The sequence below is a fragment of the Ovis aries genome, chromosome 6 (genome assembly GCF_016772045.2).
Source record: "Ovis aries strain OAR_USU_Benz2616 breed Rambouillet chromosome 6, ARS-UI_Ramb_v3.0, whole genome shotgun sequence".
In the NCBI taxonomy this organism is placed as follows: domain Eukaryota; kingdom Metazoa; phylum Chordata; class Mammalia; order Artiodactyla; family Bovidae; genus Ovis; species Ovis aries.
Window position 1 is genome coordinate 42,626,479 of NC_056059.1, and position 27,984 is coordinate 42,654,462.

At 39.1% G+C, this 27,984-nt stretch overlaps 1 protein-coding gene and 1 pseudogene across 3 annotated transcripts in view; one reads left to right on the forward strand and one right to left on the reverse strand.

The window, feature by feature from the left end:
• The window catches only part of ADGRA3 (adhesion G protein-coupled receptor A3), a 130,174-nt gene that overhangs the window by 60,785 nt on the left and 41,405 nt on the right, over positions 1–27,984 (reverse strand). For 2 of the 3 annotated variants that reach the window (XM_042251854.1, XM_027970897.2), the window contains exons 3-8: positions 21,432–21,503; positions 16,566–16,637; positions 10,118–10,189; positions 7,133–7,293; positions 5,316–5,529; positions 377–541 (exon numbers count right to left, since the gene is read on the reverse strand). In XM_042251854.1, the coding sequence (XP_042107788.1) occupies positions 377–541; positions 5,316–5,529; positions 7,133–7,293; positions 10,118–10,189; positions 16,566–16,637; positions 21,432–21,503 (756 nt within the window). The remainder of the gene's footprint in view (positions 1–376; positions 542–5,315; positions 5,530–7,132; positions 7,294–10,117; positions 10,190–16,565; positions 16,638–21,431; positions 21,504–27,984) is intronic. The other variant, XM_060417563.1, reaches the window with a different exon arrangement.
• Positions 18,912–19,622, forward strand: LOC121819870 (large ribosomal subunit protein uL1-like; annotated as a pseudogene).

Consider the following 27,984-nt stretch of genomic DNA (forward strand, 5'->3'; position numbering starts at 1 on the left):
AAACAGGAAATGCTGTTAACCTGTCTGAATTTCACACTATTTGAGTGGAACTTCCAAAATGTTTCCTAAAGCAGTGGTCTTAACTACTACAACAAAACTACAAAATAAAAATAAACACTTCTGGCTCAACCTTCAGGGACTCATCAATCAACAGATCTGAGATAAAGTTCAGGCACCTGTTTTTACTTTTAGTTCCCATAAATGATTCTGAAATCACCATTCTTAAGGGTAGTCCTTAGAAATATAAGGATATATATGTGAGTACATTTCTCAAATTCTTACTGAAGACAGGAGACCAATTACATACATCTATGCCTTTGAGAATAGAAAGAACTGGGGCAAATCAGCCCCTTTCCGCACTCTCCAAGTCACTGACCTGAAATCTCCTTTATTGTTCACCACCCTCTCAGGAGGACAGTACTGCGCAGAGCTTTCTAAGACCACAATATCTACGGTTCTTGTATTGTTCCCACGTTTGGTCTGGACGTGGCAGCCCCAATTTCCAGTCGATCCAGCCTGAATATTAGAAATGGTTAGGGCACTGCATGAAGAAAGAGTTTAAAGAGAGAAAATCTGGTTAGGCAAGAAGGGAGACAACACGTGCTTCGATCATGCATTTAGCAAACATGACTGTCGCTGGAGGCTAAGTGCTTGCTAGTTAAAAATGAATAAAAAAATGATCCCTCCGTTTAAGCACTTCAGCAGCAAGTCAAGAGGTGTAACATAAGAATGAATGGAGGGCAGTGGCACTGAGACTCCAGGAAAAGGCAGGGCAGGCCATGCCACGGAGGGAGACCAAGCTCCAGAAGAGAAACACCACGGCCCTGCCTTCAGCAAAACTAACGGAGACGCTGTGTGTTTTCCATTTTGTATCTAAGTTCATTCATATCTTTTTCTTTAGATTTCACATATAGGGATAAAAACAGAAACGGACCCACAGACATAGAAAACAAACTTATGGTTCTCAAAGGGAAAGGAGGGAAGAGGGATAAATTGAGTTTGGGATGAACATATACATGTTACTACTATACATGAAACAGGTAACCAACCTAGTGTATATAGCACAGGGAACTCAATATTTTGCAATAACCTATAAGGGAAAAGAATCTGGAAAATGTATATATACACACAGGTATACATATGAATGAATATATGTATGAATCATCTTGTATACCCGAATCTAACACAACGTTGTAAATCAACTACACTGCAATAAAAAAAAAAAAAGAGAAAAAAAAAATCAAAAGCCTAACAATTAAAAAAACTAACAGAGAAGTTACCAGGTTACATCTTGGGAATTCTACGGAAAATATTCAGAGTCTATGGAAAATATTCAAGCATGAAGGAGACTAATATAAAGTGCGTAATTAATATTTAAAATGAAATATCTTATGGAAAAGGGGGGAAGACCTATTAAGTCTCTAAAAAGATTTAATAAATTACCAATTAAGGCTTTTAAAAAAGTAGCTTTTCATTTAGAAGTATACTTCATCTTCTAATAACAGCTATATTTCTGAACAGCTGTCAAAAAATTCAACTTTCAAGATGACATCATAATTCTCTAATATAAAACCTATTAATTAAAGAGCAAATGGCAGAATCTTCAATTAACCTTTATTCCCCCCACATGATCTACTATACTTTGCTTTTATGTAGATACAGATAAATCATTAGACATAAAGCATGTATCATTTTAATTAACTCACTAAAGAATGTCTTGAAGTTAATACCCATTTTTGTAGCTTCCTGAATCATTAACAGCTACACAACAACAAATGCTCTAATAAAGACTTTGAGGGACTGTGATTCTGAACCAAAGAAAATGTTTATCATCTTTACAAAGTTAAACAAATTAACTTACTAAAATAAATATACTCAAGGTAAAATGACACAGAAGAGTTTGACATTAAATTTAAAAAACCAAAACTTTGCCAACTAGAATTCTACTTTATATGACTCTACTGAACCAGGAGGAAGTATATAAAAATTTGGGGCAATAAAAAGCATTCTCAAATCCAGAAGTCCCCATATTTTCTCTCAGTTCATGGTACCTTCACTGACTAGATAACTTTCACAGTGCCCCTAGCCTAAAAGAAACACTTACGGTGGTTGCAATGACTACAAGAAATCCTAAAACTGTGTATATATGTCCTAATACCTTAGAACCATTTGAAAAAAAAAATCAATTTAAAATAAATATTTCATTCTTACATAACCACAGCTGCTTCCTAATGGGTTGTGCATGCTTACTGGGCACTCCAAAATTAATCAGATACGGATCAGACAAACAATGATATCTCTATTTCTTATTCCAAAATGATTTTTATACAGTACTTGCATTGTACCATAGTTATTGTCAAAATACCAGTATCTAAGATATGACACAAACAAAAGGGAGGCAGCATGATGTAATGTCAACACCCTAACTGCCCAGAGCTGGTAGCTGTGAGATGTCCAGAAGTGTCCAGTATCACTATGCTCAAACACTCAGAATACCCCACAGCACCTCTGTCCATTCACTATAGCATCCCAGAGCACACTCTCTGGGGAAAATGGTCCTAACGTTTTTTAAAGATAACTTTCAGCAATACCTTCAACGTCTAAACCCAATTATCAGAATAAATTTTTCAAGAATCCTCAACACAATACATTAGGAGATTTAAGAAGGGGGTAGCTTCAATTGCAATGTCCAGGAAAAATACAAACTCCAGTTCTTATTAATGAAGGCTCAATGACATGCAAAGACCAATGAAGAATCAAGATGTCTGAGGTTAACCAATCCAATAACCACATATTTCCTTCTCCTACAATTTTCTATTATTCTGGAGCTAACTCCAGGTAAAGGACGTCCCAGTCTTCATGCGAAAGACTTTCACTTTGGTAAGTATTCCTACCAACAAAAAACCATTATGCGAAGTTGCTATCCTTTGAATTAATTTTTTTTTTAATGCTAAAGGAATTTAGATTAAGTTAAACATGACTTACAGAAATGAATTTATAAAGTAAATCTAGTTACTTGTTACAAAATTTAAGAAGCCTAAATTGAAGCTCTTGGAACTATATTCAATATCCTGTGATGAACCATAATGGAAAAGAATCTGAAAAAGTGTGTGAGGTGCTTTGCTGTATAGCAGAAATTAACATAGCACTATAAATTAACTAAACTTCAGTAAAAGTTTAAAAAATAAAGCTTTTATTCAGACAAGAGTTCTATTACATTTTTAAAGCTTTACTGTTGTACTGTATGTCCATTATTGTCTACTCAGACAATAAACTACTTCAAGTATACAATTTGGTAACTTCAGATATATGCACACTTGTGAAATTATCACCACAGTGAAAACAATGTAACAGACTCTTCCCACTGGGACTTAAGACACTAATGCAAAGAACACACAGACTTTCCTGACAGTCTTAACCCCTAGCAAGCGAACTCTGCTTCTGGTAATAGCAGAGTGAGAGAAAGTGTGAGTTGCTCAATGTCCAACTCTTTGCGACCCCATGGACTGTAGCCCTCCATGGACTGTCCGTGGAATTCTCCAGGCAAGAATACTGGAGTGGATTGCCATTCCTTCCTTGGCTCCTATCAAACCACACTCCCTACATTTAACAGCTATAAGCTGTAGACAAACGACAGCAGGACAACTATCTGAACACATGGTGGGTGATCCAAAGCCAGCAGAAGCCAAAGAGGAACTGACTTTAGGAAGAAGAGATTGGCCCTGGGGAGTAACGGGGAAATTTTTTAAATGACTTTTGCCCAAGGGCAGGCATTATTCAAAAAGAAACTCAAAATCTGAGTGGTTGAGAAATCAAAGACAGAGGTGAAAGGAGCCTGGCTAGAAGCCCAAACTTGTGCATATATAATTCACCCAGTTCTTTAACTGATCCCTGACCTACATGCGGACACGGGAGATTTCAGTGGTTGCCTACTACACAAAAGCCAGATCCAGGAGTTTTAGCTTAACCAAAAGTGAATTGCTAAATGAAACAAAACCAGCTGTCTTTGAGAAGAATACAAAAGAATCCAGAGTCAGGGGTCAGCAAACATTTTCTTTGAAGGCCACACAGTAAATACTTTAGGTTTTGCATGCCGGGAAGCAGTACTATTCTGGAGATTATCTGTATAACCATTTGAAAAGTAACCATTTAAAAAAAAAAAAGAAAAGTAACCATTTAAAACTATTAAAAAAATTCATAGGCCAGATTTGTCCCATAAGCTGTACCTTGTCAGCTTCTCCACAGCAAATCACTCACAGTATCTAGGATACAATCCCATATTACCAAACATATAAATAATACTTTTTAAAGTAGAAAATATAAACCTTATTCATAAAAAATAAGCAGGGTGATGACCCCCATATAACCCAGACACTAAAATAAGAGGCAAGGATATAAGGGTTTCTACTATAAAAGTTCAAAGACATAAATGAAAATATGCCTCTAAGGAAATCACAGAAGAGAAAGAGAAATTATGAAATAGAATATTCAAACCTCAAAATTCCCAGACCTGTGTCTGAACTCAGAGAACTATGAGTTTCTTGGTAGTTTTTTCATGGTACTTTTGTAATACTACATAAAGTACCTCAGTAGAAAGTTATAGCTCTATCCGTAAATATTCAAGTTGAGGTCTAGCTTCATAAAATTGATAAAAAGAGAAGAGAGAAACACAGAAAAGGCTTGGAGAGATACTCAGAAACAGAGGCAGAGAGCAGGAAAGACAAAATTCAATGCCTACAGATTACCATATCACCAAAATAAAATACAAAGAGTGATAACATATTTATTTTTATCCTGTTTTTTGTACTTTAACTTCATTCGAACTAACTATTGTGGCACTTGCACCAAACATGAGGTTAACAGGTGGTACACTGTTTTATACTAACAGGATGAAAAAAGGCAGTATCTTAAAATGCAACATTAATCCTAAGACAGCGAAAATTAGGCGATTCCTAAAAGTGAAATTCTGAGCTTATTAATAGCAGCAGGAAATAGTTTGGTAAAGCAGGAAATTAAGTTTGGTATAAAAAAAAAAAGTTTACATTTTTTCCTCTTGAAACTTTAAACGAAAAGTCTCCAACTTTTAAAGTATTTCCCTTCTACCTTATGCTTTTTTTAACCTTCAAAACTAGATGGAAAAGATAAAAAAAAGAAGATAACTTTCGAAGATAAATAACAATCAGAAAAAGAAATGTCAGACATTTGCTTTTTAAATGCAAGAGGTAAAATACTACTTTAAACGCCAACTAAACAGTATAACTTCTGAGATGATAAATAAAATCCACAGAGACAATTCCTCATCTAAAAAAGTTTACCTTGCAATCAATGAGCAGTTGTGAACCATGTTCTTTTCAACAAAGATACCTTGGGATTCATCAGTTTCGACTATTCGCCCATCCTGATACCATAACACTTGCATGTCTTGATCGATATATGAAGCCATGCACTGGAAAGGAAGGCTGTCTCCTTCAAACACAACTTGACGATGAGATGGAGTCATGTAGAAAGACGGTAATTCAAGGGGAGGATCTAGAGACAGAGAGACTCAGTAAACAAAGACTATATTCACACTACAGAACTTAAAATTATAGAAGTTCTAATTGACAAATCCCTCAGTAATCAGCATTCTAGTTTTACCATCAACAAAGATGTCGCTGAGTTAAGAGGATCCCAGATGAAAACACCGTTAAATAAAATTAAACCATTTCATGTCACTTTTACAAAGCTGATATATTTCTTTCCAATAAGAAAAATAAAAGAAGGAAATTTTAAACTACATATGCAAAAACGTACACAAATATCATGGCTCATTAAAATCCTTTAAGATATTCAGTCTCTAACACAATAATTCTACTTTTAGTAGCAAGCTATCCTAAGTAGCTAACACGAAAAGACGTACATAAGGAAATTAATCTTGTTAATATTTATGGAGTGAGAAATTAACAACCTAAATATACAGTAGTAAGGAAATTATTGTGGCTATATCCCTATAATGTAAAAGTAAAAGTTATGGCTATATATCTATAAATGAATTGGTATGCATCAGTATGATGAGGAAACAAGTTTGCATTATTTAGGAAGTTTAAAAATGATACAAAATAACACTAGAGTATGGTATTTTGGATAAAACATTATAAAAAGGTAGAAAATTTATATGTATACCAAGATATCTTTGATGTTAGCTACCTATGAGTGATAAGAATGTAAGTATGGGTTTTAGGTTTTTTTTTTTCCTTCTTTCAGTTTTTTTATTTTTTCCCCCTAGCTTTATGGAGGTATAATTAACAAAATTATAAGACATTTAAAGTGTACACCAAGGTGATTTCTTATGTGTACACATTATTTCTTTTCATAAATCTTTAATCCAATGAGCACACTTCATATGTGAAACAATAATAATGATGAAAATAAAAGGAAAAAACTGATATGGTTGTTTATTTCCAAGCACAGAGACTAAAGAAGAACCACCCTCTATCATTTTAAGGACTGTTTCTTATTTTTTCTGTGTTTTGTTTTTCATTAAACACATGGTAAATGTATTATTTCCCTCAAGTCTTCAGGTATTCTGGAAAACCATGATTTTCAACAGCTTTATGCTATTTCATTGAATGGACTGTCATAAGTAAGCCAATGCCCTATTTTTCAGAATTTAAGATATGTTCATATATAAAATCTAGCCGATGATTTCTCAAGAATTAAGCCCTACATGCAGAATTAGCTATATCAAGTTGCACCAATTCTTTAAGAACACTGATACATACTGTCAAGCCACCCTTCAAAAAGGCTGTATCAATTCATACCCTATCAATAAAATGCATGATTGCATCCTGAGATTTTAGTACTATCAACAAATTACTGACTTGCTATTAGAAAATGTGAAGATCTATACTATTTATTGAAATCGAATTTCATTAAGAAAGCTGTTCAGAACCGAAGAACTTTAAATGCCAATTGAAAAAAACATTTTTTAATCCAACTGACTTAACTGTTGACAAAAACTAAATATTATCAAATTCATGAAGAGTGATGGCTACAGTCGGTTCCAATGTATAAAAAGAATCCTGAAGTTTGTCAGGAAACACGTGGCAGCAAGTAAAACCCAGTTAACCCTTTCTCAGTTGCTCTTCCTTACCGCATGTCAACAACTCCTGCTTCACACCTGTGACTGGCTGGGCTTGAAGAGACTTGGGATAAGCACACCGTGTGTCCCGAACTGTGATGTTTCTCTCCTTTACCCAGCGATGCATCCACAATATGTTACAATCACACAGCAGATACTCAGTCTGAAATTCTCTGCAGCACACACAATGCAATTTAGACAGTATGGTAAATGAATTAAATTGCGCTTCTGCTTTATACTGGCTTAGTCTTTCGTGGCAAGCACACAGCTGCTCAGTCTCACCTAGGGCACATCAGCCGGTTATGGTTTCCTTCCCAGTGAGATGATGTCGAATGTCTGACCCCAAAACCCCTTCCCACCTGATCCTGGACTGACACTGCTTTCAATCAAAGATGGTATGTGAACAAAATCGATTCATCATCTATGAAACACACTTCTGAAGCCCAGGGTACTGGAACATCACATCCGCATTTCTTTTGTCTATTAAGCTTCTACGGGTATGTCATCAAGTCCATGGCACTATTACTGGAAACTGATGCTTTCCCCATTTCTTCCAGCGTTATTGCCATGTTCTTGGCTTAAATGTCTGCAAACCCTGTTAATTCTGACAGCATAAAGCAACATATGACTGCTTCGCATGGTTATATCCTGTTTGTCTGACTAGGATGACTAACTTCTAATTCCTACGAACCACTTTCTGGTGAGTTTACAGCATTATCTTTTATAAACACTGACAATTTTGCTCAATTTTTGCATGGAAATACCTCCTACATTCCTGCTATCTAGGGTTTCAAAAGTCAGATCATTTTTGCACTCTTTATTTTCCTAAACTTCACGGAAATGGCTGACATAAGCCCACTAAAAGGAGATGTTTTCACTAAAAAGCAGTTTTCTGGGTAAGAATGTTAATAGTACCAAAAAGACCAGATAGTACCAAAAAGACCAGATAAGAGTTTGATGCAGGGTGTAGGAGCCACAGCTCTTAGTTGTGGCATGTGGGATCTAGTTCCCTGACCAGGGATTGAATCCAGGCCCCCTGCAATGGGGAACACAGACTCTTAGCCACTGGACCACCAGGGAAGTCCCAGAGCCATGGGTGACACTCGGTGGAAGAGTTTTCCAGGCAAAGGGCCCCACAAATGCAAAGGCCCTGAGGCAGAAGCATGCCTGCCTGGCATCTTGGAGGATTACAATGGAAGAGGGGGACTTGACTGGACTTGAGATCGGGGAAGAGTCAGGGAACGAGATGATCCAAAGCCTGTTCACTACAGCAAGTTAGTGGCTTTTACTTTGATCTGAAAAATGATTGCAGGTTTTTAAGCATATGAAAATATTACCTGTCAAAAAATTTATTTTTATAATTATGAGATAATTATTATCTGTCTCAGAGAAAGAGAAATATCACGACATCCCTTATTGTGAAATCTAAAAAGAAATGATACAAATGAACTTACTCTCAAAACACAAAGAGACTCACAGACTTAGAAAACAGAACTCATGGTTGCTGGGGGGAAGGAACAGTTAAGGACTTTGGGAAGGTCATGTACACACTGCTGTACTTTAAATGGATAATCAACAGAGACCTACTGTATAGCATATGGAACTCTGTTCAATGTTATGTGCCAGCCTGGACGGGAGGGGAGTTTGGGGAGAATGGATGCGTGCATATGTATGCCCGAGTCCCTTCACTGTTCACCTGAAACTATCACAACATTGTTAATCAGCTATACCTCAATTAAAAAGTACTTTGGGTATTAAAAATAAAATTAAAATTAAATTTAAAAAAAAGAAAAAATAAGCTTGATGTAGGGATTCTAGAAGTACATACATATGTCTGCTATGATGGTGAGGAGCCCCTTGAGCACCTAACCCACTGGCTTTATTCCAATGAAAGCTGCTAAATGAAACTGAAATGATAAATTTATAAAACTAAAGATGAAGAGGAGGGCAGCGAAAGGAAAAAGAAAGGGGAGGGGAGAGGGGAAACGTAAGAAGTGAGCATACATCAAACAGGCATCTGGCAGAGAAGACATCTTTCACTGGAAAAAGAGACTCAAGTCTGTATGTCACGTGCAATAAAAATTTGAAAAACCACTGTATTTAACTGTAATTCCAATAGGAGTCAGTAAAAGTTATGCTTTGAGACATATTAAAGTCTACTGAAAACACAGTAAGCTTCGAAAGTAACTCCTAGACAATCTAATCTCTCACTTAACAGAACAGGTCTGGGGTGTTAAAAAAAAAAAAAAAACTCAACCAATTTTAAAGCTACAGAGAACTGTGTAAATATGACCATATACTGACTTCCTAAAGCAGACATTCTATGTAAGCATGCCTAAATATATCAGTAATAAGCTGTGAATTCAGTTTGGGAATGGAGTCACAGAATAAAATTAATCTCTAAAGCATAAAATGAAGTGAAGTGTTAGTCGCTCAGTTGTGTCTGACTCCTTGTGACCCCATGGACTGAGACTCTCCAGGCTCTTCTGTCCATGGGATTCTCCAGGCAAAAATACTGGAGCAGGTTGCCATTTCCTTCTCCAGAATATCTTCCCAACCCAGGGATCAAACCCAGGTCTCCTGCATTGCAGGCAGTCTTTACCGTGTAAGCCACCAGGAAAGCTCTCAAAGCACAACATAAGTCCTAACTATAAACGCTTCATAAGAAGGGAGGCTTATTTTATACTTTGGAGATTTAATTAGGTAAACAAAATATTTTCTAATTTGGAAACACAAAGAAAAAAATTACCAACCTATTTAAATATAAATTAGAGAGATAAGAGTATTCTAAGAAGAAAATGGTTGCTCTAGCCTGACACACATTATTAAGGTTTATGGTATGTTTTTCAATGTGAATGCAAACTCTCAAGTGAGATTCTAATTATTGCAAAATCACAAGATTTTCCCATGAAGTCTCTTAAGCCATATAATAGCTGTTTTTAATTTTCAGACACCAAGACACATTTACAAAAACAGGAAGAAAAAAGTCTTACTTACAAAGATCGTAATGAGCCAAGATAATCAAAAGTTCCTTGAGATAATGAAGAAAACAAGTTCCCTGAAAGGTTTCTGGAAAAAAAGGAAGTAACTTCACTGTAAGAAGGGCGAACAATTATATATCATTTTATATTTCCTAAAACATCCTATCATTAAATACTGTTACTAAGAAGTTATGAAAGTTGTTTTAAATCTCATAGAAAGAAATATCTAGTAAATATTTTCTCCAAAGTTGAAGAAGAAAATTAACCTTATATAAAGCAATAAATAAAATTACTTAAAATTACTGCTAGATAACGATTTTTCTGTTAAATAACATGTAGAACCTCCAAGTTACGTTCCTGAACCTGATTTTTAATCATGCTCTCATTGCAACTAAAACTGCTCTTCAGGAGTTCACTCAGTTTCATTTAAGGAAACAAAAATTAAAAAACAAAGGAAAGGATGGTACGAATAAGCAGCAGCAGCTGACAGTCACCTACTAAAATATATTGGAAGAGTGAAATGGGTCCAGGGTTTAATCAAAGACTTGGGATAGAATTCAGTGTTGCCCTTGGGCAAATTATTTAACCTCTCTGGTTTCCCCTTGTATCCGTGGCTTTAATAAATATATAAACACTTGCAGAGTTTGCTATAAATTGTAGAACACCTTATGCTACTATATGAGTAGTTTGTACAGATCATTATTTTGTGATTTCTTTCATGCTCGACTTTCATAAGCTCCAGGACAGAAAGGACTTGTGTGTCTTATTTACCTGGGTACCTCTGGCAGCCAGTAAGAAGCCAGAGTATACAGCAGGTGCTCAATTGCAGCGGCTGGCTTTCAGAATATAGACCCCAGCTTTAGGAGCTGCTACCAAGGGCTCCAGGAAAATGGCAGGATGACCCAATCACCACATGATCTGTTCAGTGCCTGTCGTTGTATCAAGAATGCTATAGTCTGGACCTAGAATTCTCACGGAAGAAGTCCTGAGACTCGCAGGGAGGCCTGCCTCGCCTCCAGAGGCTGAGTTAAATCCTTTAAGCATGGAAAAAAGTGACAGCTGGGTAGAAGGATTCCCCAGTGGGGAGAGGGAAGAGACTTGAAGGGGGCAGAGGTCAGCTGTTTCCATGACACCTGCAATGACGTATTTCTGGATGGGAAGACTTAACATTGCACAAACACCAATCCCTCAAAAGTAATCTATAGTGGACTTCAGTAAAAACATTATTGAATTCATTTTACATATATCTTAGGATTTTTTTTAATAGAAAAGAGGCTGGGTAAAATAATTTTGATCTTCATAAAAGAATTGCCAAGGAACTTAAAAAATAAAAAGAATGCTTTCACATTAAAAGAATCATGAAAGCAATGCCTTTTTCTTTTTTGGCCTATCAGAGAGAACACCAAATGTGAATTTTGAAAAGGGTATTACGGCTGACGGAATGCAACTCGTAACATTTTAAGAAAGTAACCTGGATGTAATTAAAATGAACAACTGTACTTTTATCAAGGTATCCTCTGTGAAATTATAAGATTACTAGGGTTTACCGTAAATAATGTAGGTGGGAAGATAAGAGATGTGACGTGGAACTAAAACAAGATAGGTTATGAGTTGCTAAGTGTTGAAACTGACTGATGGGTACATGGAGATTCCTTGTACAATTATTTGTAATTTTTAGATGTTTGAAAGAGTGTAGTAGTTGGAAATAAAAATATACATTACAAGTATAGGATTTAAGTATAAACAAAATGATTGTATCTTACAGGAACCATTAGATTCTAATTGCTAGGAAACTTTATGGTAATTATTAGGTACTATTAATTTGTTTTTCCTTGGAAGTCACTGAGGAAGTAATCACATTGGAGAAAGACATGCCATCCTCCCAGTATATCCCAACACAAAGCAATTTTTCCTCCAGTGTTGGAACAAACTGCTATTTGATTGGCTAGACACCAAGTGAAGTAACTGGCTGATGACCATTAAAATTCACACATACCTTAATACATTAAAGTGAGAGTGATGTCGCTCAGTCGTGTCCAACTCTGCAACCCCGTGGACTGTAGCCCACCAGGCTCCTCTGTCCATGGGATTTTCCAGGCAAGAGTATTGGAGTGGGTTGCCATTTCCTTCTCCAAGGGATCTTCCCAACCCAGGGATCGAACCTGGGTCTCCTACATTGCAGGTAGACGCTTTACCTTCTGAGCCACCAGGGAAGCCCTTAATACATTAAAAGCACGATCCAACTCTGAGATGCTCATACCAAAAAAAAGCATCATGGGACTTAGAATGACAGTGTTCACAGCAAAGTCACTCTCTCGTGTCCAAATACAGCTCACTGAATGGAGTGACAGGTGAATTACCCACCCACTCCCACCCATGCTGTTTCTTACTCTCTCACTTAGTATTTATTTACTTACTTTTTGTTAAATAGATATTTGCATTCCTGTAAGTTAAATGGGTATGATACAGCATCTGTGTATGTACAGGCATGTTTACCAGGGCAGACTTGTTAAAGGAAGAGGTAATGAATCAAATGGTACCTCCTTTAACTCAGGAATAACTGACTAAATCATACCATTCTTTTACCTCACAGCTCAGATAGTAAAGCATCCACCTGCAGTGTGGGAGACCTGGGTTCAATCTCTGGAAGATCCCCCAGAGGAGGGCAAGGGAATCCACTCCAGTATTCTTGCCTAGAGAATCCCCATGGACGGAGGAGCCTGGAGGGCTACAGTCCACGGGGTCGCAAAGAGTCGGACACAACCACGTGACTAAGCACAGCATACTGTTCTACACTTGTGGAATATTCTGTTAGCTAGTCAGAAGCATGAACAAAAACATCCTCCTGAAAAGATAATAGTATTCTCCTAAAAAGATAACGGTACCTTGGTAAAAAATTTTTTAAGTAAGTTGTCAAGTAGAACACACTTTTTAAAGATTTTTTTTTTTTAATGTAGATCATTTTTAAAGTCTGTACTGAATTTGTTACAATACTGCTTCTATTTTATGTTTGGGGTTTTGGTCACAAGGCATGTGGGATCTTAGCTTCCCAACCAGGGATCAAACACTTTCCCCCTGAACTGGAAGGTGAAGTCTTAACCACTGGATCACCAGGGAAGTCCAGAGTAAAGCACATTTTTAAAGCCCTGTGTGGATGCCTATACATTTGCAGGGGCAATAGAAAAATCTGAGAATATATACACTGGACAGTATATGCTATCTCAGAAGGGTGTGTCTGAAGAGACGAAGGGGAAATTCAACTCTTCCTGCATATCTTTCTATATGGTTTTATTACTTAACAACATCAATAATTTTTAAATTGTAGAAAGGAAGCTCTTATAAATATCACTAACAGAAAGATATTAAAGGTATAATTCTTAGGGGAAAAACACAGGTTTTAAATTGATCTAAATCCATAAAGAAAATTAAAAGGAATCTCCTAACAACTACTCTGTAAGCTAACTTCGTAAGTGAAGGACAGAGACTTCACTGGAGTCCATTATTAGTTCCATCTTTTTTCTGCCAGTTACTCCTAGGGTTAGAGTGGGAACCTCTGGGAGGATGGCTTCACTTCCCAGAACTTCTCCATCAATAAAGGCAGAGATCAACACACAGATTCAATCAATTTACCTACCACACCCAAGTCCACTGAACACTCTGACGTATGTCATTTTTCAATTTTTACACTAAATCCCCTATGAGAAGTCTGGGTGGGAATGCTACAGGCCTTCTGCCAAGGTTTCCAGGCTCCCTGGCTAAGAGGCCAAGTGAGGCTAAGGGTCCAAAGTTCCAGGGTAACCCAAGGAGTTAAGCTGAAGAGGTAACAGAGGAAAGAGCTAGAACAGTAATCTACTCTAAACTGATTTCTTTCTCACATTTACTCTATTGGGTGGGAAACAGTAGTAATAGAGAGCTTCTCTGACTCTTAACCTAAAAATGTACTACATGTCCCTTAACTAATCAGACTCTCTTTTCCACCTGCTAGAATGAAAATGCTATTCTCCGTATCTGAAATACCAAATGCTATCAGCCTTTACAAGCAACATACAACCTGGCTTAGAGAGCCCAGAAAGCTGTGCAGCCCACACAGAACACCCATCCAAAGGTTCCTGATCCAATGCTCGAGAACTATGTCAACCCAAATGGTCACAAGCAACTCCACTGCAATGCATTCCTGAATGTTAAGAAGCTACCACAACTGCTAATTTTTCCTATGTGTTTATGTTTATGTGTTTAGTACTGATAATTTTTCTTCAGTCCAGTTCAGTCGCTCAGTCGTATCCGACTCTTTGCAACCCATGGACTGTAGCCCACCGAGCTCCTCTGTCCATGGACTTTTCCAGGCAAGAATACTGGAGTGGGTTGCCATTTTCTTCTTCAGGGGATCTTCCCGACTCAGGGATTGAACCCATGTCTCCTGGGTCTCCTGCATTGCAGGCGGATTCTTTACCCAAAGAGTCATGTGGGAAGCCTTAATTTTTCTTAGACCAGTATTTAAAGGATATGTCAGGTATAGTTCTATATGTGCCATAGTGTTGCATTTAAGAGGGCTATCATCTACTATTACACGGACTACAAAATGATCTCTATCAATCACAAAGTAGGAAATTTGGTAGTGTTATTTCTATGTTTTAATGATTCACCCGGATATATGTCCATTATGTTCTATCTCCTGTAAATTCTCACAACAGGTATCAGAGAATTGGTAAAAACGTAAGAGACAATCCAGGCTTTAAAATTTGCAACAATATTAGATTTTAAGGCAGGAGGCAAAAACAAAAAAGTAAGTGTATAGTAACCTGCCTTAATGTAAGCACTGTCCAAAACAACACTTTTGCCTAAAGAACTTTTGCTGTTGGGTCAAAAATCCCTAGACCAAAGCTATAAATCCATCTGGAACTAAAGTCAAGAAAATGGTAAACGTCAGACTCCCTCTTTCACTATTTGATTCATAACTACTCAAAAACATAACAAATTTTTCTCCATAAATGCCTCAGGTTGCCAATTCTTATACTTTCCTCAAAACCAAAAATTAAAAACTCTCAAGATAATAAAGGCACTGAAACAAAACTGTTTGTAATCCAGTTACAAAAAAAGAAAACCATAATAGATTTAACTGATTTCTAGCAATGAGTAAAGCTGTATACCAAATCAATCTTTTATTTAAAAACATATACTTGGGCCATCTATCTTTCCCCCAGAGCAAAAGGACACACTGAAAAATACGAATTTGCTGACTGAGAAGCAGGAGTACTTTGTTCTATTCTGACAAGTAAGACCCGTTGCTTACTGTAGAGATGAAATAATCTCAGTACTTAAGCCCATAACGGCTTTCAAAGTTAACTTGAACAAAACAGATGAAACATCCTAAAAAGCTACAAAGAGAAAGAGTCAAGCATAGGCAATCTCAGAACTAGAACTTCTACCTCAAAATCCTGCCTTGCATGCTGCACCCTATTTCTAGACTGCTCTTCTCTAAATCATGATTTATGCCATTTCCCCACATCAATGTCTTCCAGCGGCCTCCTAGGACTGAATCAGTTCTAAGCTTCAGTCTGCTTTCATACACTCTTGTATAAAGCTCTATTACAGGTAACTGTCCTTACTTCTAGTTACTCTCAGATTCTTTACTTTAACAATAAAACTAAAATATATTTGATGGTATATACAAAGTTCTCCATTTATAAGATATAAATTACAACAGGTATAGATAATTCAAATGCTAATCCATCCTTATAATAACTTCGAGGTACTATGAATCCTACTGTACAGATGCAAAACAGAACAGCTCGAGAGGTCACCTATAACCACAAGGTCAGACAGGTGACTTCAATGGTCAGTCTATGCATAAGACTATTAGCCTTCACCTTGACAAACTGGCCTCGCTCTGATTGCTACCTCCCTGTATCATTTGCTTGACTTCTTTTCCCTTCTAAGGATCTGGACCATTAGCTCAAGATTCACCTCTTCAAAGAAATTTTCCCAAACCATCAGAGCTTTTGATCATGTGTCTCAATATGGACCTATTCTCTAGGGTATATACTACATCTCAGGTGTGCAAGTACGTGTGGAGCAGTGGATGTAATGCAGTATTATATTCTGATGACATTATATCTCCCTGATTAAATTTCCAGTTCCTTATCCCCTACCTTCAATCTTTCCCAGGGAAAGGTTGAACGCAGGAGAACAGGATGACAGAGGATGAGGTGGTAGGATGGTATCACCGACTCGATGACGTGAGTTTGAGCAAGCTTCGGGAGCTGGTAATGGACAGAGAAGCCTGGCACGCTACAGTCCATGGGGTCGCAAAGAGTTGGACGTGACTGAGAACTGAACTATCCCCCTACCAGTTCTATAACCTCTACAGTTGCTATTTCAATGTTAAACATATAAGTGGTCATAAAAATGTGGGTACTGGTTCAAATGCTTCCTTGTATTACAATACGAAAGACAGAGATACTTACAGCCTAACCAGATTGGTGAGTCCTCGAAATATATCTGCATTTAGACACCCTATTCGGTTGTTTGTCAGATCCCTAAGGAGAAAGGGAAAAAGTATCTTCAATTAGTTCTCCTGGTTAATGAAGGTTTCATAATTTGATATTCAAGAATGGCACCCAGGTATCACACCAGACTTTTCTTTTAAGCATCTCTAAAATATTCACCTATCTCAAGTACAGCACTGAGAGAAGAAATAATCCCTGCATTCACTTACTTCTGGCATGTACAAACTAAACGCTTTTTAATTACAGTGCCCTTGATATTTAAAGCATTTACTCCTGTAAAATGACTCAAGATAAAACCAAAGTAGTAAAAATGAGACTCAATCTATCTTACTGCCTATGATGATATACACAGCTAATCACGCTGGGTAAATAAGGGATCAGAACTGATCTAAGGCAACATCCAAGAGGCAACGGCTAAAAGGGTACATTATCACAATCCCAAAACTTTTACTTCCTCAAGAACAAGTGAAACTTAATGCTAACTTCATTCCCTAAACACTCAGAAGAAAGGGTATATTATCACAATCCCAAAACCTTTACTTCCTCAAGAACAAGTGAAACTTAATGCTAACTTCATTCCTTAAATACTCACAAGTTTAGGCTGTAATGAAAAAACAACTGAGTTAGCTTTTACTTTACAGATCTGTCATTTAGGCTCCAAGCCAAATTACTTTACAACAATATCCGTATTTTTTCAGTCACTCCTAAACTACTTCTTCAAATGTGATTTGAAACCATTTTTTCTTCTCCTCAATGTACCTAACTTTTTCCCTTTTATCTGTAAGTTTAGCATTTTGTTCTTTCTACACTATTTTTCTTCATACCAAGCACAGTGAACACAATTTTATACTTCAATTAGATTTATTTTAATTAGGAGGTAATTGACTATTTCTTCAAATACGAGAGCATAGCTTTCATCATTTCCCATCAGTGGATTTAGTATGAAAGCCCTAAAACAATGAATCTTTGTTTTTCTCAGTTGTTAAGATTTGGGATTATTGGTCATTTTTCTTTCTAAGCCAAACTTTAAAAAATATTTTTATCATATTTTCTTCACTGTCTGTATTATTCTCTATAATAGAGAAGGACATATTCTTTGAATTTCACTGAGTTACTCTTTAGAGACTTATACCAACCATTTCTAAACTAAAACTGTCAGATTCTAAATTATACACTTGGTAATTGGGGGAAAAAAAGGTATTAGGTCTGATAGAAATTACAAAGACTTCATATTCGAATTCAGTACCTACTCATTAATGTTTTCCTTTAGATATTTTAGAGCCAGTTTAGGTAATCCCTAGTATTCAAAAATTTCATAGCTCTGTTTTCCCTTTCTTATGGCAACTTTTGATTTAAAAAAAATCTTAAGCAATACAAGTTTTTATCTACATTCATTATGCTCTAGCTCCTCAGAATATTTAAGCCAAGTATTTAATCGTGTGGGACTTTTCTTTATTCCGGTTGATTTTCCTTCTATTTCTGGGCTTTATTATTTAAGAAAATGAGGCATCATCTCGTGAAGTGTTGCTTAAACAAGCACTTCTAAGTCCTATTCATTATCTTGTCTCAGTTCTGAGTTTTAAATGGTGTAATTACCATTGATTCTTTGGGAAACAATTTCATTATAGCTATACCTATTTAAAATGGAATTTAGGTACTGATAATGAGTTTTCATTTGAATTGAGAATCAGCTTGAATTTTGTTGATAAAGCAAAAGAGAAACTGAATGGGTCTAGGTTTTACCTACTTCTGGTAGTTTATTCTTCAGAAAGCCACTGACTTAATCTTCCTGATCCAAATCATCTATAAAGCAAAGGCAAAGGCTCGGGACACTTACAAAAACACTTTATATGTAGTTGCTGAGCGAGATGCACAACTGAATGATTTAAGGCCTCGTAAGAAAAAGTGCCTGTACTCAAGAAGTGACTAGCAGAATACCTTTCTATCTCACTGAGTTTTCATACAGAACTCTCTCAGCTTGCAAACTGTATACCAAGTTAGCTGTTTGGAATTAAGAACGAATTTTCTAGCGGGAAGATTATAAATGACAATTACCTTCCTAGACATGAGCACCAGAGACTACTTAATGTGTAATGCAATGAAAAAATGGTAAGGCAACATCTGGGACAATCATGGTAATTAAATTAAGTGCTACTGAACAAGAAAATTTTTAATTTATTTTGGATAGCAATATGTGAAAAATTATTTACTGAAGGATAAAGAACTGATGGAGAACATAGGATATTCTGCAGTATGCTTGAAAGAGCCTGATGAAGCTGCTTTTTATTAAGAGTTGAGTTTCCACTCTTTTCCGGTTACCGCGGCGTAGGGAACTATGAGCAGCAAAGTCTCCCGCGACACCCTCTATGAGGTGGTGCGGGAAGTCTTGCACGGGAACCAGCGCAAGCGCAGAAAGTTTTGGAGACGGTGGAGCTTCAGATCAGCCTGAAGAGCTATGACCCTCAGAAGGACAAACGCTTCTCAGGCACCGTCATGCTTAAGTCCACTCCCCGCCCCAAGTTCTCGGTATGTGTCTTGGGGTACCGGCAGCATTGTGATGAGGCCAAGGCTGTGGATATCCCTCACATGGACATCGAGGCACTGAAAAAACTCAACAAGTATAAGACACTGGTCAAGAAGCTGGCCAAGAAATATGGTGCCTTTTTGGCTTCCGAGTCTCTGATCAAGCAGATCCCCTGATTCCTGGGCCCAGGCCTAAACAAGGCTGGCAAGTTCTCTTCCTTGCTGACCCACAATGAGAACGTGGTGGCCAAAGCTGATGAAGTGAAGTCCACAATCAAGTTCCAGATGAAGAAGGTGCTGTGTCTGGCAGTGGCTGTTGGCCACGTGAAGATGACAGATGATGAGTTTCTGTACAACATCCACTTAGCTGTCAACCTCCTGGTGTCATTGCTCAAGAAAAATTGGCAGAACGTCAGGGCCTTGTACATTAAGAGCACCAAGGGCAAGCCCCAGCGTCTGTACTAAGGCACAGCTTAATAAACCGTACTAAACCATTAAAAAAAAAAAAAAAAAGAGTTGAGTTTCCTTCAATCTCTACCTCAACATGCAGATATTATCATATTAAGTTCCCTATTATCAGAAAACAGAATATGGACGGTCACGTGATCAGAGAAGGAGAGAATAAGTGGACTTGTCTGGCCATATACCACCACCCTCCTCCCGGAACAACCAGTTCTAGTAATTCTCCAGCTTTAGCATCAGAATCACCAGGAGGGACAGTTGAAACAAAAATGCTTTAGCCTCAGCCCCTCTCGCAGCTACATTCCTACTCCTTCTCCCTATGTGAAGACTCACATTCCATCCAAACAAGGTGTCAGTCTGTCCTAGTAAGAAGCACAGAGAAAATGACTCACTGTTATAAATCAAGCTCAGTTAGCTGCTGCCTCTCCACTCCCTGAGGACTGTTTCTGGAGATGCATGCAGCCTGTTGATGGCCATGTTTCATGCCCTTGCTTGTGTCAGTCTGGCAAGTCCCAACAGCTTCAAAGACCCTTAACAGCTGAACACCAGCTAGGGCTCCATCTCTCTGGAAGTATATTCCAAACCCATATCCAAGATCTTGGTTGGTATACATAATTCCACTAGACTGCAAACCTTCCAAGGGGTTCCTGAGTTAGTTACCTTTGTATCTCTGGAGGCTGGCTCACTACTGGGCACAGAGGATGGACTTGATAAATTTTTGTTTAACTGAATTGACGCTGATCTGTCTTTCCACTTCAATTACATTTCTGTACGTTGATAATACTTTCACTGAAGTCTAAACCCAGCTTGATCCACTGCAGCCCTGATGTCACTAATCTGATCACATCAACTCCATACTGAAAAAGTTTTGCCAGCCCCCCACTGTCTAAATAATAGACTCGAAATTCTTCCACATGGCAGGAGGTCATCAAAAGCCTGGTCTCTTTCTGACTGACCTTACATTCCAATGTTTTTTCCCCTTTCTACTTAATGCTTTGGTCATAGAACATGTTCTTTTCGCACCTGTGTCCACTCTGCTTACAGTGCTCTTTCCGTTATTCTTCAACACATATTCACCCCTCAGGAGCAAGGTCAAGTCTAAAGGCTGGCTGCTTTCATGGCAGGTCATTCCCATCTCAGGTGGTCCCTCCTTTCCCCGGCAGATTAGTAATATTATTATTATTTAGGATGCATTTTCACTATCGATTTGCCCCTACAAGTCTGTGAGTTCTTCCAGGAAAGTCCAAGCATAGTAAGCAGTCAGCACTCAATAAATGCATTCAGTAGGAATGAAGGGCAGTGGCACAGTCCACATGGATTAAGCACCAGGTGACCTCTAAAATACGAGCACTCTCACAAAGTCGTTGTGACAAGAACACGATAAGGAAAGCAAGAGTGCTTAGTCTCGGAAGTAATAAACACTGGTCTTTAGATTTTGAAATAACATATGGATAAAATATATAGGAAACTGGCAAGATTTTGAAATCACTAATAGAAAGTGGCCTCAATTTTTAGGGCATTTACAATAGATTGTTCAAATGCATTCGTAAGTTGAAACTCATCTACAGATCATGCCCGCTGGCAAAGCCAACCATCATGATTTTATTACCAAAAGAGGGATGTAACCATCTATCACCAACAAATCAAACTGCTGTATAAATAAACTGCCTTCTGAGCTACTTACATTAAACAGTCTGCTTTTCTATCTTAGACCCGGCTAGATGAACTTCTAAAAATTATTAAAAAGCCACTTTTTTATCGTGTTAAATTTTGAAGTACGTTAACAGTTACTTAAAAAGGAATGGTTCAAATTCATAAGCCAGCAGTTCAAACACTTACAATCTTTTTAGCGATGACAGTCCCCAGAAGGCACCTGGGTCTATACTACTAATAAGATTGTTTCGGAGGTCCCTGTTAAAGACAAAATAAAAGTTACTTACATCTCAACACTGTAAGAACTATTTAAGCATACTGCATGTACCTGCTATACAGTAAACAGCAATGATAGTGATAGGAATGGGAGGAAACTGAGGCCAAACAGGCTAAGCCAAAATCAGCCCAGTAGTAAGTGGCAGAGCAAGACTCCAAAATCAAGAAATCTGGTTCTGAAGCCATTTGCATTGGGCAATACAGAATAAAGGTATATGTCAAAAAGATATGCATCTTAGTATTACTCCAATTCAAAGTTATGACTAAATGACAATCATACATTATTTTTACAGTCTCTTCCTTAGTATGTTACACTTTAATTATCAAAATAAATCAGACTGTACTGGTGACAAGCATAATTAAATTAAAAAATTTTTAATTGTTTTCAAAACTATACACTCTAAAATTGATGTCATTTGGTTGTTAATATTTTTTCCTCCCAGGACTTCTAAGGCTAGGCTTTCTATAAAACAATGTGTTATTTCACAGTATATAGCTCAAAGCCAAGACCCACCAGGCCTCTATGCAATGGCATCTGATAGCAATCACCAGTGACAGCAGTCCCCCCTTTATCCATGTGAAATATGTTCCAAGACTCCCAGTGGGTGCCTGAAACTGGAAACAGTGCCAAATCCTTCATATACTATGTCTTTTTTCTATACATACATATCTATGACAAAATTTGTAAATTAGGCACAGTAAGAGACGAACAAGAATTAAACAGAATTATACCAATATGATAAAAGTTTATAAAATCGGTCTTTCTCTCTCAAAATATCTTACTATACAAATGCAATGCCGTTTCCATTTTTCCCAGTGGTATAGAACCCGCCTGCCAATACAGGAGATAACAGAGACAAGGGTTTGATCCCTGGGTCAGGAAGATCCCCAGGAGGAGGGCATGGCAACCCACTCCAGTATTCCTGCCTGGGAAATCCCACGGACAGAGGAACCTGGCAGGCTGCAGTCCATAGGGCTGTACAGAGTCGGACACAACCAAGTGACTTCACATGCGCACAATGCTTCTCCCTCAGCACTGACCACACACTGTGGCCGTAACTTTTGCAATGCGAGATATAACAGCAAAACCAGTACAATCTTTTTTGGTCACAATTTCAGAAAGATTCATTCCTACCATGGATCTTAGCAACCTCAGCATACAGTTTTTTTCTCTCATTAGGTCAAGAACTTCGCCATTTAACTTAAAGGAAGTTAAGCTGTAAGCTTAACTTACAGCCTCTCTTCAGCACATCCAAACAGTCAGCATCAGTAAGTACTCTTGTGCTTTGAGGCTGTTACTGAGTAAAATGAGGGTGACCTGAACACAAACTGAGATACCTTGACAGTAGACCTGATTACCGGAATGGCTACTAAGGGACTGAGGAGCAGGACGTGCAGGACAAAGGGTTGATTCATGCCCTGGGTGGGATGGTGTGAGATTTCATCACACTATTCAGAATGGTGTGCAATTTAAGCCATAGGAATTATTTATTTCTTGAAGTTTCCATTTAATATTTTCCACCTGTAGTTGACCATGAGTAAATAAAACTGCGGAAACCGAAACTTCAGATGGGGCGGGGGGCTACTGTACCCCCATTCTCCTCTGGTGCTTGGCCCTTCCATGCCAGCATGCCAGCACGCCACCACTGGGGGCAGCAGTGAGCATCACAGCCAGACCCTTCCTCCAGGGCAGATTTGGCCCATCACTAAAGGTTCTGCTTGGGCTCAGCAGGTAAAGAATCCACCTGCAATGCAGAAAACCTGGGTTCAATCCCTGGGTTGGGAAGATCTGGAGAAGGGAAAAGATACCCACTCCAGTATTCTGGCCTGGAGAATTCCATGGACTGTATAGTCCATGGGGTTGCAAAGAGTCAGACACACCTGAGCAACTTTCACTTTCAAAGGTTCTGCTTGAGCTCAGCTGAAACTCTTCAGTCACCGCACACAAGTGTCCAGCTAACATCTGCAGAGAGCGATCCTCAGCCACAGGAGCACTGAGAAGGAGAACAGTGGTCTGCTTCCCATAGGCCAGCCAATGGCTGGCCCACAGTTCAGCTCTACTAGACACCCAAACTGGGCCCATTCATCAGGACTCACTCATAACCTTGCCCATTGGAGGCCTGAGTGGCCTCTGGTCATCTCTCAGAGAACCTCAGGTCAGACTGTGAACAGAAACCCTTCCCAACTTCTCTTCACCAGGGAGTCTTTCCCAAACAAAGGCAACATTACCCCTTCCATATATGTGCGAGCTTCTGACATCAACCCTCCTAATTATCCATCATTATTCTCATAACTGGACTTCCGAGGTAGCGCAAGAGGTAAAGAACCTGCGTGCCAGTGCAGCAAACATAAGAAATACAGGATTGATCCCTGGGTCAGGAAGACCCCTGGAGGAGGGCATAGCAGTCCACCCCAGTATTCTTGCCTGGAGAATCCCATGGACACAGGAACCTGATGGGCTACAGTCCACAGGCTCTCAAAGAGCTGGACAGACTAAAGTGACTTACACCCCCTACCCCCCTACACACACACACTGAGTTGGTGAAACAATGCAAAAATGCAGAGCAAAGGGCAATACAAATCCAGGGTAGCATGTACCTCTCGGGTCCTTTAGTACCTCACGTATTTGAGAAATAAAAAGCTTTCCTGAAAGCAGATCCTGGACCACCTGTGCTGCCTGTTATCACAACACTGAGGTGACATGTCTCTGGGATCACTTGTCACTACTGCCCTATTGTGGGCAGTCTAGCCTGTGAGAAGCAGCCTAAACTACTCAACAGAAAAACACTCAGTTCACTTCCTCAAGCATCCGACCTGTTTGGTCTACTGGTGCTTAAGAAAAGGACACTGAGGAAGTCTCACCGCAGCGGACTCACATCCACGTGCTTCCTGTCATCCGGTGAGGGAGGCACGTGCAACTTTACTGACAGCAGCTGATGAAAACTAACCGCTGCATGGCCTGCTTCATACCATGCTCTTTCCTTAATGGCTCATTCTAACTATCAATACAGACAAAGCTGCACCACTAGGACTGGTTTGTAGGCAGGTTTCCTGGCAATTTCACAAAAACAGCCTGATGAAACTGGCTCTCTGCTCCTCACAGCTCTCTGCTCCCTGTTGTAAACCCAGCACTTTCCACGTGCCATCCACACTGGCCTCCTGTCCTCTCAATGCTGTTTCATACCGGGCGATGGAGGTTGACCAGAAATTCTCAAGAACTCTTCTCTGGAGGCACAACCAGTGAATCCTGTGCACATAAACATCCACCAACAAACCCTGTTTTGCCTTCTCCATGTCTCACTCCCAACCTTATGCATTAAGCCTTCTGTAAGCTAGCAGCAAAACTGCAATCCCACTCCACCCCCTCCTACAAATCAGAGCCAAGGTCTTCTAAATGAAACTGAACCCCCAAGGACCTTGCAATTCTATAAGCATAGGAAACATTCTTTCAACATAGTATAGAGTCTATTCTGGTTACCATTACTAAATAAGTATTTCATGAATCAGAACTCAGATTTTATGTTCCACAAAAACCGGGCCTTTGGGAGGTGAATAGGTTATAAGAGTAGAGACTTCATGAATGAGGTTAATGCCTTTGTAAAAGAGACCCAGAGAGCTCCCGCTTCCTCTTCCACTACATGAGAGAGACTGCAGCAAAAAGACGGCCAAGTAGGAAGTGGGCCCTCGCCAGACACCAAACCTGCCAGAGCCTTGATCTTGGACTTCTCAGCCTCCAGAACTGAGAGATATACATGTCTGCTGTTCATAAGCCACCCAGCTCATGGCATCTCGTTACAGCAGCCAGAACGGGCTGAGACAGATGATAAATGGATGGAAAAGTAAACCATGGCTGAGAGACAGGATTACACTACCTGACCTTCACCATGAAAGTCTTTTTAGTCAATTAGAGCTAGCCACAAAATCATTAGGAAATTCACACTCAGACAGTGTAGAAATTGCTGCATCTCATTCATAAGCACTAATATTTCTCAATAAAAGTAGAAGGTCATGATGTCTGCAATTGACTTTCAAGTAATTCAGCAAACATGTATATGTAGGCACACTCCAATATAAAGGAAAACAATAATGACGTGTTGTTATTAATGACTGAGTAGGTAAATTGGTAATGTGGGAAATTACTACATCATTCTTTCAATTTTCTGTATGTTGAAAATTTTAATACAAATTTTGTTCCCACTATTTTCAGTCCCATGAATTACAACTAGCCCTCAGGCTCAATTTATTAGTTCTCATCTCCCTGCCCCCTCTCCCGCCACAACCGACCCCAATTCTTTATTGCAAAGATATGATTTTAGGAAAAAACTAAATCAATGTTTTTGACCTATATAAGCAAAAAAGTTCTGCAAAAAGAAATATACAATGTCAGTTCTATTTTTTTTTAAAACATATGTTTCATTTATCAGATTTTAAAGAGTATCTACAACAGGAAGTGATTTAGCTAAAGCAGTAGTACATAAATTTGTGGTCAATGATGTACTGCATGTGTTTCTACAAAATACCTCTCATGAATAACCGAGGACTATAATATGATTTAAAGATGTACTTTTTCTTCAATAATAAAAAAATCCTTGACATATTATATAATATTTAATAATAGCCATATTAATCAGGCATTGCCAAAAGATATTTATAGTCAAATTCTTTCATTTAACATTGCCCTCCCTCCTTGCCTTTACCAACCCACAACTTCCTAGTGAACATAAGTCTAAGTTGAGGATATACAGCTAAATCTGAATGTTGCATGATTAAAATATAAATGAAAAGGCACACAAGAATTGCATAAACAAAATTAAAGGAATATCTTAACCCTCCCCCATGGGAGAGTGGTTAAGAATCTGCATGCCAATGCAGGGGATGTGGGTTCGATGCCTAGGTTGGGAAGATGCTATACCCCATGGGCCACTAAAGCCTGTGTGCCACAACTACTTCCTCTGAGGCAATCATCACCACCCCTTTCTAGGCTCACAGCTGTATCTGTAGCCCACCCTCACCATTCCCTTGAGTTCCCTACTGCATACACAGCTGTCTAACTCAGCACCTACATCGGGACATCTCACAGCCAAGTCAGAAACCAACACAGTGTCAGGAGCTCTAGTTTGTGCTTTATCAAGTCCTCCCAAGTGATTCTATTGCACACAAAGTTGGACAACCACCAGTCCAGGTGAGGGCACTAGTCTCCAAACAGAGACTATGGGCTTTAAATTACCTTAGATTTACATTTCCCTGAAGGCTCAAAACCAAAAAGGTCTGTCTAGTAAAGAGTATTGCTTTTCCAGTAGTCATGTATAGATGTGAGAGTTGGATTATGAAGAAAGCTGGGTGCCTAAGAACTGATGCTTTTGAACTGTGGTGTTGGAGAAGACTCTTGAGAGTCCCTTGGACTGCAAGGAGATCCAACCAGTCCATTCTGAAGGAGATCAGCCCTGGGATTTCTTTTGGAAGGAATGATGCTAAAGCTGAAACTCCAGTACTTTGGCCACCTCATGCAAAGAGCTGACTCATCTGAAAGACCCTGATGCTGGGAAGGATTGAAGGCAGGCGGAGAAGGGGACGACAGAGGATGAGATGGTTGGATGGCATCACCGACGCAATGGACATGAGTTTGGGTAAACTCCAGGAGTTGGTGATGGACAGGGAGGCCTGGTGTGCTGCGGTTCGTGGGGTCACAAAGAGTTGGACAGTGACTGAACTGAACAGATAGCTCAGTTGGTGAAGAATCTGCCTGCAACGCAGGAGACCCCGTTTCGATTCCTGGGTGGGGAAAATCCGCTGGAGAAGGGATAGACTACCCACTCCAGTATTCTTGGGCTTCCCTTGTGGCCCAGCTGGTAAAGAATCTGCCTGCAATGTAGGAGACCTGGCTTTGATCTCTGGGTTGGGAAGAACCCTGGAGAAGGAAAAGGCTACCCACTCCAGTATTCTGGCCTGTAGAATTCCACAGACTGTATAGTCCATGCGATCGCAAAAAGTCTACCCTGGAGAAGGGAAAGGCTACCCACTCCAGTATTCTGGCCTGTAGAATTCCATGGACTGTATAGTCCATGCGATCGTGAAAAGTCACAACTGAGCGACTTTCGTTTCACTTCCCTACTTCCCGCTTATCCCAACCCCTCATTCCAGCAGCCAGAGCATCTGCTTACAGTACGTGCGTGTTAAGTCACTTCAGTCATGTCCGACTCTTTGAGACCCAATGGATCAAAGTCTGCCAGGCGCCTCCGTCCAAGGGATTCTCCAGGCAAGAATGCTGGAGTGGGTTGCTATGCCCTTCTCCAAGGGACCCAAGAATCAAATCTGCATCTCTTTCACCTCCTGCACTGGCAGACGAGTCGTTTTTACCACTAGCGCCGCCTGGGAAGCCCCTCTGCTCACAGTCAGTCAGTCAGTCAGTCAGTTCAGTCGCTCAGCCATGTCTGACTCTTTGCGACCCCACGGACTCAACATA